At 42.5% G+C, this 16,062-nt stretch overlaps 1 protein-coding gene across 1 annotated transcript; it reads right to left on the bottom strand.

Moving 5' to 3' along the window:
• Positions 1-132: 132 nt before the first annotated feature.
• SDAD1 (SDA1 domain containing 1) lies at positions 133-14,923 on the bottom strand. Its single transcript, XM_026042770.1, has 22 exons — positions 14,829-14,923; positions 14,645-14,749; positions 14,212-14,310; positions 13,953-14,063; positions 13,027-13,098; positions 12,835-12,935; positions 11,555-11,612; positions 11,199-11,273; positions 10,746-10,847; positions 10,104-10,173; positions 9,195-9,298; positions 8,613-8,670; positions 8,050-8,108; positions 7,301-7,377; positions 6,855-6,952; positions 6,363-6,439; positions 5,834-5,966; positions 4,770-4,867; positions 4,136-4,326; positions 3,536-3,620; positions 3,030-3,191; positions 133-622 (listed from the first exon to the last, which is right to left on the bottom strand). The coding sequence occupies exons 1-22, from the start codon at positions 14,916-14,918 to the stop codon at positions 572-574; spliced, it is 2,076 nt and encodes a 691-aa protein (XP_025898555.1). The 5' UTR covers positions 14,919-14,923; the 3' UTR covers positions 133-571.
• Between the last annotated feature and the right edge of the window lie 1,139 nt (positions 14,924-16,062).

Here is a 16,062-nt window from a genome sequence, read left to right as displayed (position 1 = left end):
CCTTAAAAAAATCATATTTCATCATAAATCAAAAAGTTTAAGACACACAACTCTATGAAAACAAGATTTAGTTTCCTGTTTGCATAATTATATTCTCATTGAAATGCAAAGAAAACCTCTCCCGTTACTCAATTTATTCTTTTCTCATACATTGTAGCTTTATAGTATAATGCTATGCCCATTGACTGTTTCAATAATCTGTGGTACAATAATTTTTATTAATGAACAGGTAAAAATAACCACTTAGAAAACGGCTTATTATTTTAATCTGTGAATATCATAGCCCTAAGATGGGCATAGCCATTACTCACACACACCTCCTTCTTCTAGGCTGTTATGGACATCTCCTTCCAGTAACCATCAACTGCTCCAAGTAAAAATCTTTTACACCAAAAGCCATATATTTTAATTAACTCTTACACATACAAAACCAGTTCGCTGGAAGTAATTTACATTCAACGAAGGATAACTGCCTTGAATCCTAGAAAGATTTTCAGAATCAAAATCTTCTAAGGATTAAGGCATCTTCGGTTTGTCCTGTACACGCAATATTCCTCCTCTTGCCTGTTCCTTATTTCAGCAGCCGTTTTCTCTGTTTCAGAAGTGCATCTCGAAGAGCCAACTGGAACATGGGACAAGAGCGGAATATTCAGATACTTTCAACTTTTAAATATCAAATTAAATAACACGATCAAATTGACAACTCTAATATGCCAATCACATCCATGCATCTCACTGCTATTTTTGCCAGACACCTGGACAAAATCATTTCACTGGAATTATATTTTACATACTAAATCAAATTGTGTATTGATCCTAAAAAGACAACTCCCATTTGGGATAACAGATTACTTCATGTATACTAAGATATCAATATCCTTACCAAGGCATTTAGATACTGCAGGTAAGGAAGGTGACTCCAAGATGAAAACGAACTAGCTTTAAAACCACTCAACTGAGGTGCAACAAGCAGTAAAGTGGTAAAAAAATAGGAGGTAACTTGCAACTCAATTCCACAAATTTCTATAGAAAGCTAACAGCAACATGTCCAGCTATAAAATAACTGGGAAAACTTATTCAGAAAGCTTTGACTAAAAAGTTTATGCACATTATTATGAATGGCTTAATACATCATGATGTAAAATTCCTGTAAACCTCTGTTCAACCTCACCAACAGGCAGTAATAACTGTTCAGCTAAAACTGGGAGCAGTGAATGGTAAATACTGACAACTACCATCACAGAAATAATGTGGTTGCTTAGCTGAAGTTGTCAGTACATTTAAGGAAAAAGTCAGTCCTCAAAAGGCAGTATATGTCAGTATGGCATTTGGCAGATCCTATACAATTAGGAAAAAATATAATAGCAAACTGTTCAACTGAGAGATTATATTCTATTAGAAGGAATCAGGGAAAAAAATAGGAACATCAATTGACCTTAGAATTAAGTAGGATTAAAAGTGTGGGTTTTTTTTTAGGAGTATTTTAGAGGTCTATTTCAGACCTTAGAGGCCTATTTCAAACTTTCAACCAAAGAACAAACACTTCAAGTAGCTTCCTAAGAGCCTGTTTGCTACATTTTGCTGGGGTTTTGAGACCTGGCATAATGCAGTCAGTGTGACTGGGGGAAATAAGAGAATAAAAAGCAGCAAATCAACTATTTCCTCAATATTAGGCTATGTCTTCCCATGCAAAAGAAACATCTCAGACACACTATTGCCTTCTCTACAGATTTTTTTTCAGTCTTGCTGCCCTTAGAGGAAAAACTCCCCCCCCCCCCCCCCGATTTGCCATTTCTTTGGTAAACAAATATATACTACCCTGTTGTTACTGATACTGGCAAAAGAGGGTTTGTAAAAGAAGAAATGAAATGTGCTCTATCCAAAGACAGAATCTATCCAAAAATATCAAATATTAAAAGCCACATCCATAACTGGATTATTCTATAAGTTTCTTGTGAACCATGTTCAAAGGCATTCCATTTTCTAACACTCTGGAACACTCTGTACTGGCCACCTGCCAGGTGAGATGAAAGGATTTTAAGGCAGACTTATTTTTGACCCAGATACACCCCAACAAGGTGATGTGTGGCAGGACAAGGCCCTGCCCAGCTGCCTCCAATGAGGCCCTGTCCCCAGCTGAGCTGCTTTAAGGGCATGAGTGGGGCTGTTTGCACCTGGTGCTAACCAGCTCCAACCATGGGCACCTGAGCACCCTGGGGGGCTTCCCAGCCCAAGTCATCCCCCAAAGTTCTTGCCTTGCCCTCTGAGAGGCACTTTTTGAGCTACACTATCACAGCTATCTGGGGGACAGATCACACAGTAATTGGAACAAAAACTTGATGCATTCAACCCACACATGCTTTTGCCAGAGCTGCTTTGAAATCTGCATCCCTTGGCAACTTCTCCGCTGAGATCAGCATATGCTAAAAGAGCAGTGGCAGGCTACACCCAAAAAGCAATTTTCTACATAGTTCCAAACAGGTTTAAAAAAATTGTCCTCAAATCTGTGCCCTAATGCTCTTTATGGATTGTTGCATGACCTTAAGCCAGCACAACTGAGCCCGTAATATGGCACAAATATGAGGAACACCTCAGGATACACACACAGACATACAAACTAATAAACCTTGTTAAAAACACAACTCTTAACACATTGGGAAAACATTTCTTTCTTCACAGTCATCAACAAGGGCCTCCTCTGATCTCCTTTCGCTTATATTGACCAAAACAAATTATGTTATCATTGGCTTTGTAATAACTCAGGTATGACTTTGTACCAGAGCTTGGTCCCTCACATACATTAAAGAGTAATTTATGCTGTCAAGAGAAAGGTCTTCTCTATCCCCCAATCTCTGATACACTCTATCTGGACAGGATTTAAGAAAACCAACCTGGCCCTAGTTGCTTGCCAGCAACCCAGCCATCCCATTATGCCCAACCGAAGACTTAGGGTGCAGAATAGACATTACCTGAGCTGAACTACAAGCTGTTGCTCACACTGCCAGGCTCTCCCCACCACCAAGTATTACCTGTTTCTCTCTGAAAGAACGCTTATTTTTTGTCCGGACATTATGGCTGTATCGCATCATCATGAAGTTCTTCTGTTTTTTCTTTTCTTTGTTAGTAGTGCTGGCAAATGGGTTCATTTTAGTTTTCTTTTTCACGAATTCTTTTCTGTCTGTTCTTCCAGCCTAGGATAGACGAGATATTTTACTATTTTCCTCTCCCCACAGTTCATAATTCCAGACTTGATATGACTTTGTCCATATTATATACATTCCTCCTTGCTGGCTTTATTTATTTAAACAAGGATAAAAACAAATGTCTGTGTTTTTACCTTGCCATCATCACCTGTGACCATTTATCTCATTTACCCCAAAAGCTACAGCAAAACAGTATACTAACTCAAAGCATCAATGTCAGCTAGGCTTCTGTCATACCAACTCAACCCTTCCTCCTATTTTTTTCCAGGGGAAAACACAATTCCTTTAGAACTGTAAAAGGACTAGACATATGAAATAACCAGGTTTCTCACCATTGCAGTTGCCAGTCTGGTCTCCTTGTCCGATTTAGGCTTCTTATGCAGATGTTCAATATCTCTCAGCGAAAGCAACTCTCCCCTAAACACAAAGAAAAATAAATAAAACAATACTCACACAGCACCATCTGTCAAGAAAAAAGGTGGCCCTCCTGCCCCATCATCTGCCTGTAAACAACACAACACTTTTTGTTCCTTCTCTCAAGCTAATCCTTGTGCTGTGACAACTCTCACAAACTCTCATTATTGCTTTTTCAAGGCCTTTAATCACGTAATTTAAAACCTTCAGAGATACAAACACACAACTAGTACTGCAGGACCAACACGCCCTTCAGTCTGAACATGGTAAGCAATCTCATGATTTTCAATGGTCCCTCTTGCCTCCTCCTCTCCTCTCTCACATAAAGGGAAAGCCCTGGGGCCAGGGTCCATGGTGGCCCTGTGGCAATTTGCCACATGCCATCACAGTTATCCTGATGGAACAGCAGAGTTCCATACCTTGCTGCAATTAAAAACTGACCAAATCACAACAAAAAGAAAACCAAACCCATCAAACTGTAGGGAAAACAAAGGCCCAATCAATATTTCATATCCTACCTCCTCTCCTCTTCATCATCTATTTCAATGTTCTTCCTCTTGGCAGCTTTTCCTGGTGCAGAATTGAGCTCTTTGGAGAGCTGGGCGAGGCGTATTTTATGGAAGTCTTCCTGAGTTAGCAGCCTGCTGGTGCTGACTGCTGCTGCTTTGGCTTTTCGCTCCTCTAAGGGCATGCTTTTCATCTTTTCTGCCTTTTGCAACAAGTACAAAAGAATCATGGAAAGGTTCACACAAACACTTCTGTTCCCTGATCCATGATCCTCGCTTCCCATATACTTATGTAAGGGGAATAAAGTGGGGGCAAAGCTCTGATCAGTTGTTAGCATTCTCAATATTCTTATATGCAACACAAGGTAATAAAGCAAAAGTATACATTAGCTTGTACTACTTTAGAGCAAAGGAAAACAGTCAGTGTGTAAATATCACAGCTTTGAAAGAATTTAGCACTGAGAATATTCCCCGGGATGCATCCTTCAGTACATGTGCAGAAATGCACTTAACCTCATTGATTCTGGTGAAAATCACCATGCAGCTGCACAGTTGTAAGAAACCATGTGAAGCTACAGAGCACCTGAATCATGTCTGCCATAGCACATCACATAGATATCTGTGGCAGAAGACACTTAAAACTCACCACTTCTTGCTGCTCTTCATCTGAAGAGTGGTGCACGTCAATCCATTCGCCATCTTCATCCTCTTCCTCCTCGCTTAGACTAGCGCTTTCCCATCCATCTGTCAGGGCGAACAAACACACAGAGCCTTTAGCTTAGTTTCAGCCCAATTGCCTGAATTGCAGGGAATTCAAAGATAAGGTCCCAGGCCCTCATTGCCTTTCACTACCTACCCATTAATTGCATTTATGTCCTGGGATATGCTTATCCAACAGATAACATGAAGATTTTAGCATCCCACACCTCAGAACCATGCAGACATGAAAAAGTCACTTGATATTTCACACACTTGATTACTGTTCATGAATGGCATATGCGCGAATATATCCACAACAGAAAAGATTGGTAGCCATCCCACTGGCAAGCTCAGCTCCAGACACTGTTACCAATTCCCATCTGGCTTGCAATGCTTCAAGTGTCAGAACACAAAGCTCTGGCAGCTACCATCCAAACAGGCTGAAAACCACACAGTCTTCAGTTCTTGGTGCACCCAGATCACCTGCCTCCACCACATCCAGGTGTGAGCATTTTTTTTTACTAGTGGTGAATGCATATGTCCATGTGCTACCTTTAAGAATCCTCACACCTGAAACAGCCTGTTAAAAACACCCAGCATATGCCCTCATTACAGTCAGTGAAGTCCAAAGTATCCCAAGTATGTTTAAGTATCAACTCAAAAAAGGCAGGCAAAGAAAATTCTTGTTATTCTAAATATTTGCATTCAAATGAATAAGAAAAAGAGCATGTCAAGGCACATACAGTCCCCTTAATACACCTCCAGTGCACTCTCCATGACCCCTCAGCCCTGACTTGCAAAACTCTTCTGATTTAAGTTTCAAGTCCCACCCCCACCATTTTTATTTTTTTTATTTTTTTTCCCCTTCAATTCAAGCAGCAGGTGCAGGCAGTAGAAAGCTTTTACATCTGAAGCAAATGATGGCAACTAACTGAAAAATATTAAGCAGAAAAAAGCTTTTTCTTTTCAAAGAGAAACACTATAATACATAAACCAAAAATAGAGACCAACCTTCCTCTTTCTTCCCTCCATTTTCCTCCTGACTGTCAACATCCAGTACTTCTGCTCCTGGAATATAATCTTTTGCATCCAGCTCTCCATATTCATGGATCCTGGCTTCCAGTGAGGCCTCAGTAGGCTTCCCCTGTAAGTAATCAAAACACACATTAAGCAGACTGCTACTTTTAGTCCAAAAAATTCTGTTGCTTTCATTTTAAGATGGCTTTTCTCTGATCATATGAGGTGATTTATTTTGAATTACTAAAAAAGGAGCAAATTCAATCAAGATGGCAAATTTTCTGTAGCTGAAGACTTCAATCCCCAATTTAGTTAACTTTGAAGTCAGGAAGTCTGAAAAAAAACATAGCCACCTCCAAAAGAATGCAACCTAGAAGCAGGCACAAGGAAAACACACACCTTATTCAAATGCATGCTCCATTCCATGGCATTCCCAGGGTGCAAGGGGACTAGTTGCATCAGCATCAGTATTGAGCGTGGAATCCTATGCCTGCCACAAATGCCATCTGCATCAAACACTTACCCTGAATTTCTTCTGCAGCATCTCTGGATTCAGCGAACGGAAAAGGTGTATCAGAGTTCTGGCAGACATCATCACATCTATGATCCACAAAAAAGAGAGTTTGGATTAGGTATAATGGAGAAAAGGAGGATTTGAGCCCACTGCAATTTTAAGCATTCACAGCCTGCTCATTTACTTTTCTCAAGTCCTACCTCCCACTTATTTCTCTAATGCAGGATGCAACTGCTAATTAAGGTCAAATTTTCCTAGGCAGGCTGTTGCTTTCTTCAATTTTGCTATTTCCACTGCTCCAACTACCTTGGCTTTAGTATTCTATGCATATACATTTACAACAGGTAAAGGAATAGGACAGACTACCATTATAAATCAAAGTACCACAATAAAAAAATAGCACTACGTATCAGTTCTGAAAACTATAACAATGCAAAGAAAGATAAGGTAATATAAGAGAAGAATAGAGATCTAAAAGACATGTCCACATAATACACTTACTTTTATTCTTATGAGTCTTGTATTGGGCAAGGTCTTGCAGCAGGTCTTCAGTCATAGCTAAAGGACATCTTGCACAGATTTCTTTTATTGCATTGATTCTGAAACATAGAAAATCAAGTATTTAGAGCAATACTCCCATGAGCCCAGCAATAAACTGAATTATGAGGAAGTATAAGAATCTTGGACAACGTTCACATAAAACCAAGTATAAAACAACCAGACAGAAGATGCTCTCTGCCCTAGTTCTCCAAAATCCTCCATCTTTGGCCCATGTTTTGTACCTTCCAGCTATTATTTTGCTTGATCTCCAACTATGCAGCCTGCCAGCTCCTGACCACTTAAGCAAATCATTAAAGTCTTGACAGCCCCATTATTGCCCTCACCCAAGAAATACATTTTGCATATTGCAAGAGAGTTTTAAGGTTTGCATGACATTTCATACATACCCCACAGTCATCACTTCCCCAGAATTCTTGTCAGTGACAAAGTTGTTTGCTATAGTCATTAACACAGACTGTATAATCTGAAAAAAAAAGTTTAAATAAACATATTGCACTTTTATTAAGCTGTCCAAATATTAAATAACACTATATACTAGACAACAGAACCCCTTCTCACAGAAATGTAGAACTCAAGACTTGTCACTATAGTCTGGAGATATTCTCCAGGCAAATTTTCCTGCAGCAATGCAGATATTTGGGGTGCAGGTTACTTGTATTTGTATAAAGCCACCTCTCTGAATTGTCAAACACACCAACAGGAGCTTAAATTCATATATGCTTTCCAAACCATCCAAAAGCTAACAGCAAGAGCTATCCTGTAGAACGACAGCAGGCACAACTGAGAAATCAAAGATGAAGGGTGAAGACCTGAAGATTTTTTTCCCCCCCGCTCTCATTTCTTGGCTTATAAAGTTCATAGGACAAACTGAAGATGTGTAGTCATGTAACTAAAATGCCCAGGCACTAATTTAGGTCTCCAAAAAGGAGCTCTTGCATTACACCTCTCCCAACAATTCTTATGGGTGAAAACAATCTGCCAGTGAGTTTTAATCATTTTGAGCTTGCTTTGGTGTTCAACACAAGACCAGATCGATTCCCTGTTCCCTCACTCCTAATCAATTCACTCAACATTTAGATAATCATGCTGGCCTGCTGCCCATTTTTCATGTCATGAAACTTGGTAGAATCCTGACCTCAGGTGGTACTAGTTGATGTGAAGCTTGTGCAGCAAACAGAAGAATCTTTGTCACTTCTAGAAGAACAAGTGGGGAAAAAAGACATCAAAATAAAACGCTGTGACCAAATCTGGCTGATAAAAACATTCATGAATACCATAACACAACAAAGCACTCGGTCTCTTAGTCTCAAAAAGATTTCAGTCTGCATTTATTTGAGCCACCCAGTAAAACAAGTTAAACTAGTCAGGATCTCCACATAGGAACTCAAGAGGATCATTTCTTTTCCACTTCTGGAGTTTCTCAATGGCTAAGATCATCTTAGTTGTGACACACAGAAGTCTGAAGTGCTCTGCAATTCTGGCAACTGGGGCCTTTTGCCCAGTAGGAGCCATTTTTAATAGAAAACATAGGAAGTCACCTCTGTTCATAAACTGCCTTCATCGAAACCCTCTGGACTTGCTCCTGCTTACTACTTACTATCACCTACTACTGCTGCCTAGTCATTTATAGTAAGACTACTAGTGGACTATATGCATGATACAATGGATGAGTGTTATTATCTACCAGCAGCTGCTTACCTCTCTGATGGGGCTGGAGGAATCTCTGAACAAAGGGATAAAAGTTGAACAGAAACAGCTGTGGAGAAAAAGAAAAAATCAAGTTGTGACAGATTAGCTTCTCGTTTAACAGAGATCACCTTCACAGGCCAAGGTGAGACTTTCTCCTGCCTTGAGGTAACAGGGAAACAAGTGGATGTAACAAAGTGTCTTGTCCAGAGGAAATTGCAAGAGTCCCTCTACACTAAAGATTCTGACAAAAGCACCTGGAAGGTCTGGAAATAGACATTTCCCTTCCAGGTGTTAGGAGGGACCCTAACTGACAGCAGGGCTGTAACAGCCTGGCAACTTTCTCAAGCAAAGCTCACTTGAGGCCACACAAGCCAACGCAGCCATGCCATTCCGCACAGCCCACTGGCAGATACAAGACCACATTTGTTTTCTTTTTTTCATCACACAGTGAACTTAAAATCCATTTCCCAGAGTCACCAGGCCAGACCATATCATGCCTCTAACCGTGCTGGCTGCGCATTGACTATTACAAGTTGCAAGTCAGCTTTTCACACCAACCTAACAATTCACTAACATGAACATAGTTGGTACCTCATGTATTCCAACTAGCCTGGAAATCAGGTCCATGAACATCATCTTCACTTCAAATCGTTCTTTGCAATTCTCCAACTGTCTCAGCAGTTTCTCTGCAAAGTCTACGGAAAACAAACAGGTGTGGGGTAGATTTCAACAACACAATGCAGAACTCAATTCAAAGTCACTTAAAAAAATAGCTTTTTCAAGAGGCACTGAGCTTGCTAGAAAACAAAGCAGAGATGCCCAAGAACACTGCTCCTGAGCAACCTTTTTTTCCCTCTCATGTGCCTAGAAAGTTTAAATCAGTGCAGAGATGCAAGTTAAAGCAGAGCTAGCAGAAGCTCCACAACACCAAAAGTACTTGATTAGCATGTAAAACTAGTTTTATTGGATGCATTTTGGATCTACCTGACATAATCCCCAGAGGCTTACAAGATCAGACTGAAAAGAAGTCAGACAGTATTAGACAAACGTCAGACTAGTAATAGGGATTCTTTTCTTAACAGAGATAAACATTTTTTAACTGTCAAAAGCACTTTAACTGATCTATCCAAACTAAACAGAAAACTTGAGATAAATCCAAGGGATAAAGTATTCCCCATTCACACAAGTTACAGCCTTGATACACAGAAAAAATAGACCAAGACGCAGGTCCTGATCTGTAGCAACGTAAAGGTAATCAATGTAACACTGCCCTTTCCTTGCTTCAATATATAGCAGTGCAACACTAATTTGGACAAGCACAGCAAGTTTTAAGTTATTTTAAGTACTCTCAGGCCCTGTGATCAAGCACGCTATACACATCAGTGTGTCACAAACCTAACTGCTTATCCTTTTTATTCTGGCTGCATAATTGTGGGATTTTTTTTGACCTACAAATCCAGTATTTGGCTGTTGACAACCCAAAACAGGTTCCCTGCTTACCTTGGGGATCATGGATCAAGTGAATAGCAGAAAAGTTGAACACCTCTGGCTTTCTCTTCTTCTTCTGTTTCTGTATCAGAAAAGGGAAAAAAAAAGATTTATTTTTCTCCTGAAAGAGATCTTTCTTTCTCCTGAATCTACAGGTGCCTCAGTTTCAGGTTATTGCTTAAGCTGCCATTCCCCATTATTCTCTTCAAAGAGAATAACTGTTGATTTTAACAAGAAAGCCAACCTTCTTACAACTGCACACTGTTTTCAACCACTGGACTTCAGAGGAACAGAAGCTGCTTAAAAAAGTTACCCTATAAGCAGAAACACTTGGCCATTTCTGTTCAGCAAACCACCATTTAGACAGCAGACAGTAACCTCTTCAGAGCCCTGGGTACATGAAAGGGACTACACAAGAGATACTCCAGACGAGAACTGGTTCACAGCTTATAATAGACAACATTATTTCAAAAGACCTCTCCCCCAAGCAAACACTGCATATAATCTGGCCAACAGATGCTAGAACATTTGAAGAACTTGCTCAAGAAAAGATGACAAAAGCTGAGAAAAAACACAGCACTGAAACCATTGAATTTTTTTTTGCACTTGAAGGTTACACTAAAACCCTGACAAGCCAGAGACCATTTTCCTCACCTTGAGGACCTTCATGGCTTTCTCCAGTTTCTTCTTGCGCTTGGTGGTTTTCTTATTAGTTCCGTATCGCACCATCAGCTCTCTGGCTGTGGGGCCATCATCCTTCAGAAAGGATATAAAGGGAAAAAAAAAAATGTGAAATTCAGCTTCAAACAGCCAGCAGAGAAACAAAAAGCACTGTTTTTTCAAAATCACATACTGTATGAGAACTCCCCTCTCTCTACCATTGTAAATTTAATTTTGCAAACATTAGCACTTAAAAAGCTGATTGCACAGAACTAGCACACACACACACACTTACAAAAGAGAATAAGAACAAATAAAAAATATCAGCAGAGTAAGTTTTGCAGCTGGGTAATCAGAGCAATTACCAGGTGAAAGTCTTGCCCCACAAATCTACATTATACTACTGTTTGAAGAACCAACAGCAAAAGATTTAACCCCAAAGCTCACCTCAGATTCAGAATCGCTGTCTGGGTTCTCATCTTCATCTCTCCCAAGGAAGAACTTCAAACCAGCAACGAGCACCTGAAAAACAATGCAAGTTCAGGTCAGACCACACAAACAAACAAGAGGAATTAACATAGCAAAACAAACATACCCAAAGTGATGGGATTCAAATCTCAGGCAGGAATGCAACTGTCTTTATTCCTCACAAGCAAAAGCCTTACTTTCCAATTGCAAAGAGAGAAGATTCTGACAATTGCTTCAGACTACTAGAGAGTATTCCTGCCCCCCGTGCCAACCTGCACTTTTTGGAAGAAAACAAAAAACCTCACACTGCTACATGACACTGTTGCTGTTCTCACCTTTGTCACTTTGGAAAAGCAGGCAGTTGTGATAACATTGACTGTTTTGGCATCATTCCTGGAATAAAGCAAAAGATGATCTTTTACATGAAGTATAATCAACTCTAATGAAAACAAGTGGTATAAAATAGGACTTCTCATGAGCAATAAAAGTTCCTACGAATCAAATCTCACAATATTCCAAAGACGACTAACAAAATTATGTTTCTGAATGTCACTTTCCTCTATATTTAACATGACAGTGGCTTTCCCTAGATGGAACATATATAGCTATCTAGATCATGCTGTGGAATAAGTAGCAATTGGACTCTCCACTGCAGAAGTTCTCATTGCACTGCTACACCAGCAAACTTGGTGTAGCTGCTATGACCTTTCTGTTTGTGCCACCGATTAGATTAATGCACCACAGAAGAGACTAATGGATGGTATTTCCTGGAACGCTGCTCATCAGAGCTCCTGAGGCCCAAGTACAGGAGGGGTACAAGGTTGTGTCCATCATCTGTGGTCTCCCCGCAAGTGGTGACATTCACATCCCTGCACAGCTCATGCAGGAGTCACCAGGAATTCTGCCCAAGGAGGAAATGCACCAACTGCTCCCCTCGAGTTCTGCCTCTGATCTCTTTGGGAAATACAGAATAAATATCAGATACGGTGCACATTTGCACTATTAGCAGCTAAATTCAGACAGCTGCTTCCTTCCTTGAGTTCATTTCTGTGCAAGAACCAGGAAGGTGAAAATTGACCAGCTTTAAGTTTCTAAATGTCCTTTTTGCAATCAAGAAACAGGTAATAATGAACAAGATGGCATCTTCTCCATTTTTCCACTAAAAAGTATCTGCTTGGAGATTTTGTAACAATCAAAAAGCATTTCCCAAAATCTCAGGCCAAGAGAACCATTGACAGTACCTAGTGTGCTGCTACTCCTTCCATGTTTTTCCAGGCTGCAGTTAGTCAGGATACTATCTACTAAAAATAGTGGCTATGTTACCGCATCAGGGAAATCAATAAATTAAAGTCCCCATTAGATTGGCCATCTAAAATGATCTTGCCAGTTTAACAAAAAATGCTCAATTACTCCCTCTCCATTACATTATCATTTCTGTGATGAAATTAAAAAAAGGCACACACAGCTTTTATTCATCTATACCACATGCAATTTCTGTATTATTTTCAAATAAAATTTGAAAGATTTATAAGGCCCCTTCATCTTATGTCTTGCTCTATACGCCAAGAGGGACATCAAGAGGACTACTCCATGATAAAGAGCCTGCCAAACCTACCAAATATTCCTTCTGTAAAGTTCAATCATGACATCCAGAGAGATCTTGGCAGCAGTGGGATTGCTGTCTCTCAGCATAGTGTACATGAAGTTCTGCAGAGTCTAAGAAAAAAGTTAGGAAAAGTTTATTGCTAGAATTCTTTTGTGATGTGACGATGTAATAGAACATTAACCTGAACACCCAAATACTTACTGTGTTTATTTTGTTGTTTTTATGTTTAGCATTTACATTCTTGATGTCTGTCACAATGTGAGTATACAAAGTCTGCAAATGAAGAAATAACAGCAAGTTACCTTGGCAAGTCATGCAGGGAACACCACAGATGCACCACAGCCTCCCTGAAGTGCTAAGGTGAGAGCAAGTACCGATGACCACAGTGTTAAACATGATTTTGCATTTTAAAATCAAGTTGGAAAAACAGTCTCTACCCTGTTAAGCCTCAAATATGTCCATTTTAACCTATCTGAACTGCACGCATGATTTATAGTGTAAACGGTGAGACAGGAAAACAGATAGCATGTTTAACACTTCATTTATAGTACAAATTTATATGCTTAACTTCACACATCTAAACTTTTCTGCTTAATAACGTATCTTAACAGTGTGCTTCACTTATAACACAAACACGGAGGCGGGAAGATGAAGCACAGCGACAGAAACAAAACCAAACACACACTCCTGATTCATTTTTGCAAGTTCAACTACTTTCTGATAGCAAACTAAGGACTTGTGGTGAAGGTTCATATTTATGTCAAAGGCTCATATTTATGTCAAAAAGAAATTAAATATGGCTACAACCAGCACCTTCTCTTTCTTCACAAGAACTCCAAACTCACTATTATGACAGCATCGTGCTGCCGGTTTTCAGCTCTAGATACCCCTGGGCAGCTCAACCTCAAAGGCAGAGCAAGCCTAAGACCTGCAGTTCAGCCAGGGTTGTTGAGGGCAGGGAGCTTCATCACTGCTCAGAAAGGCAGGCGAAGCTTTGCTTGGCAAGCTTAGTCAGCACAGGAGAATAGACACCTTTTAGGCTTAGTCATCTTGCAAGGCTGCATGGCTTCTGTGAACATGGTCAAAAGCAACTGGAAACCAAGGATGGTGTTTAAGGCACAGCTTACTTTTCGTAGGAGTTTATCATGACACCGCAGCAGTTGAAAGAAGAGCTCTAGCAAACTCGTTGGATTGATCAGATTCTTGTTTCTCAGCAAGATCAAGGCCTTACAGAAGGTCTGTAATGAAGAAGCAGGGATCCAAACCAAAGCTCACACTCACCTTCAGTGAGTATGAACAGAACTTAGGAAGGAAATTGCGAACTCTGACCAAGCTGGGCTACAGCTTGTTCCTACCAGCTGCCCGAGCGCTCGGTGCCAGCCTTACCATGCGGAGGTCGGTGTCCAGGACCGTGTGGTGATAGGAAAGCAGCTCCTTCAGCTGCTGCGGGAAGTTGGCCATGTGCTCCGGGTAGCAATGGGCCACCTGCACAGAGACAGCAGTAACTGAGCTCTCCCCTGGGAAACTTCAGCTGCGCAACAACCACAACCCACCAGGAAGCCTCTGCTTCCCACAACGACTTCAGAGCTGCACACAGGCAACAATTACACTCCAAAAACGTTGCATTCCTGGAAACAGGCAACACTGCTGTTACAGCTTGGCCAACTCCCGGTTTTACTGTCGAGCCTTGGTGGCCTCTGCAGCGAAGCTCTGCAGAGCTCGTTTATTCCCTCCCCACCGACTCGAGGGCAGCAGCTGCGGCCGGCGCAGAGCCCCGACGCGTCTTCCCGTTCTCCCTGGGCATTATCCGGCCGCTCACCTGCGCCAGGAACATGGCGAGCTCGGCCAGCTCCTTGCTGGGCTTGTCGGGCTGGAAGGAGAAGATCTCCACGTGGGACTGGTAGTGGTGGAGCTGCTGCAGGAACTGAGCGCGCGGGGAGAGCGTTGGCACCGCGGCGGCCTCCGCGTCCCCCCGCGCCGGGCGCCCCCCGCGCCGCCCTCACCTCCTCCGTGTAGGACGTGGGGTCGCGCTTGATGAGGTTCTGCAGCTGGGGCAGGTTGCTGGGCAGCTTGTTGCCCTGGCGGCCCGACATGACGGGACCGGGGCCGAACCGGCGCCCGCGGGACCGCCCTGCGCCGCCGCGGCCACGTGAGCCGCCAGCTGGGCGCCGCCATGCGCGCCCGCCCCCGACGGGCGCCGCGCGGGGACAAACTTGCTCGCGCCGCGGTCGGCGCTGCTCAAGGCGCGACGTGGTTGACGAGGCCCTCGCGGCCGCTGCCCCCCTTGCAAGGGACACCCTATGGAAGGGACACCCGCCACCGCTGCCCCTCCTGTGGCCTGCCAGCCATCGCCTGCATCAGCCTTTTAATCAGTCACACAGGTGGCTTCTTCCACCAGGCAGGGCCACAGTGGCTGCAAAGGGACACAGGAGATGGGGCTTGACCAGCCCTGCAGCACACGGGGACCGCTGTGGACATCTCCTCCTCCTCACCCCCTTTTCAGCCACAGGCTACACCAGCCTCTCCTGCACCTACAGCTGCCCTTGTGCATATGCACATGCCCTTGCCTTACCACATCCCAGCAGGAATCCAAGGACCACTCGGACAGGGGATGCTCTACACCAACACCAGTGAGCAATCACAAGGTCTGGCTATGAAGATAAGTCCTTATCACCATCACATTACTGTATTACACCACGAGGTGCTGCAGGCATGGTGGTACCCAGAAGCCTACAAGGCTGAGGGCTGGGGTACAGCCCCAGCAGTTACCTTGCTCCCCTCAGTAACATCACACCCAACCGCTGCTGAAATCCACACATGCCAAGGCAGGACCCCTGTGAGCCCTGTCACCCCGTGCCAGGGCTTCCAACAACACAGGAGCTTGGTCCTTGCAGCTGCTCTGGGAAGAGCAGGCACAGGGACCATGAAGTGCAGCGGACACAGCACAGCCAGGGCTGTATCCAAGGAAAGGGGGATGCGTGGAGGGGCTTGCACTCAGGTTATGAGCTCCAGCTGAGGAAACACCCAGCTCAGAAAGGCTCTTGCAGCCCTGAGTAGATTTTAGGGGCATTAAGAGCAATTGATTTCTTTGCTGCTCAAACCTAAATAGACTTGATCTTACTTTTGTTTGAGGAATCTTTTTAAATAAGGATTTCACTTTGGATTCAGACCTCTTCTCTTTCCCACTCATGTCATCACTGAAATGACCAACACCGAGAGAATGACATATCCTACCCT

The sequence above is a fragment of the Nothoprocta perdicaria genome, unplaced genomic scaffold (assembly GCF_003342845.1).
Source record: "Nothoprocta perdicaria isolate Ctin4 unplaced genomic scaffold, notPer1 scaffold_313, whole genome shotgun sequence".
In the NCBI taxonomy this organism is placed as follows: domain Eukaryota; kingdom Metazoa; phylum Chordata; class Aves; order Tinamiformes; family Tinamidae; genus Nothoprocta; species Nothoprocta perdicaria.
The sequence above is the reverse complement of the archived record's forward strand: the minus strand, read 5'-3'. Positions and strand labels throughout refer to the sequence as shown.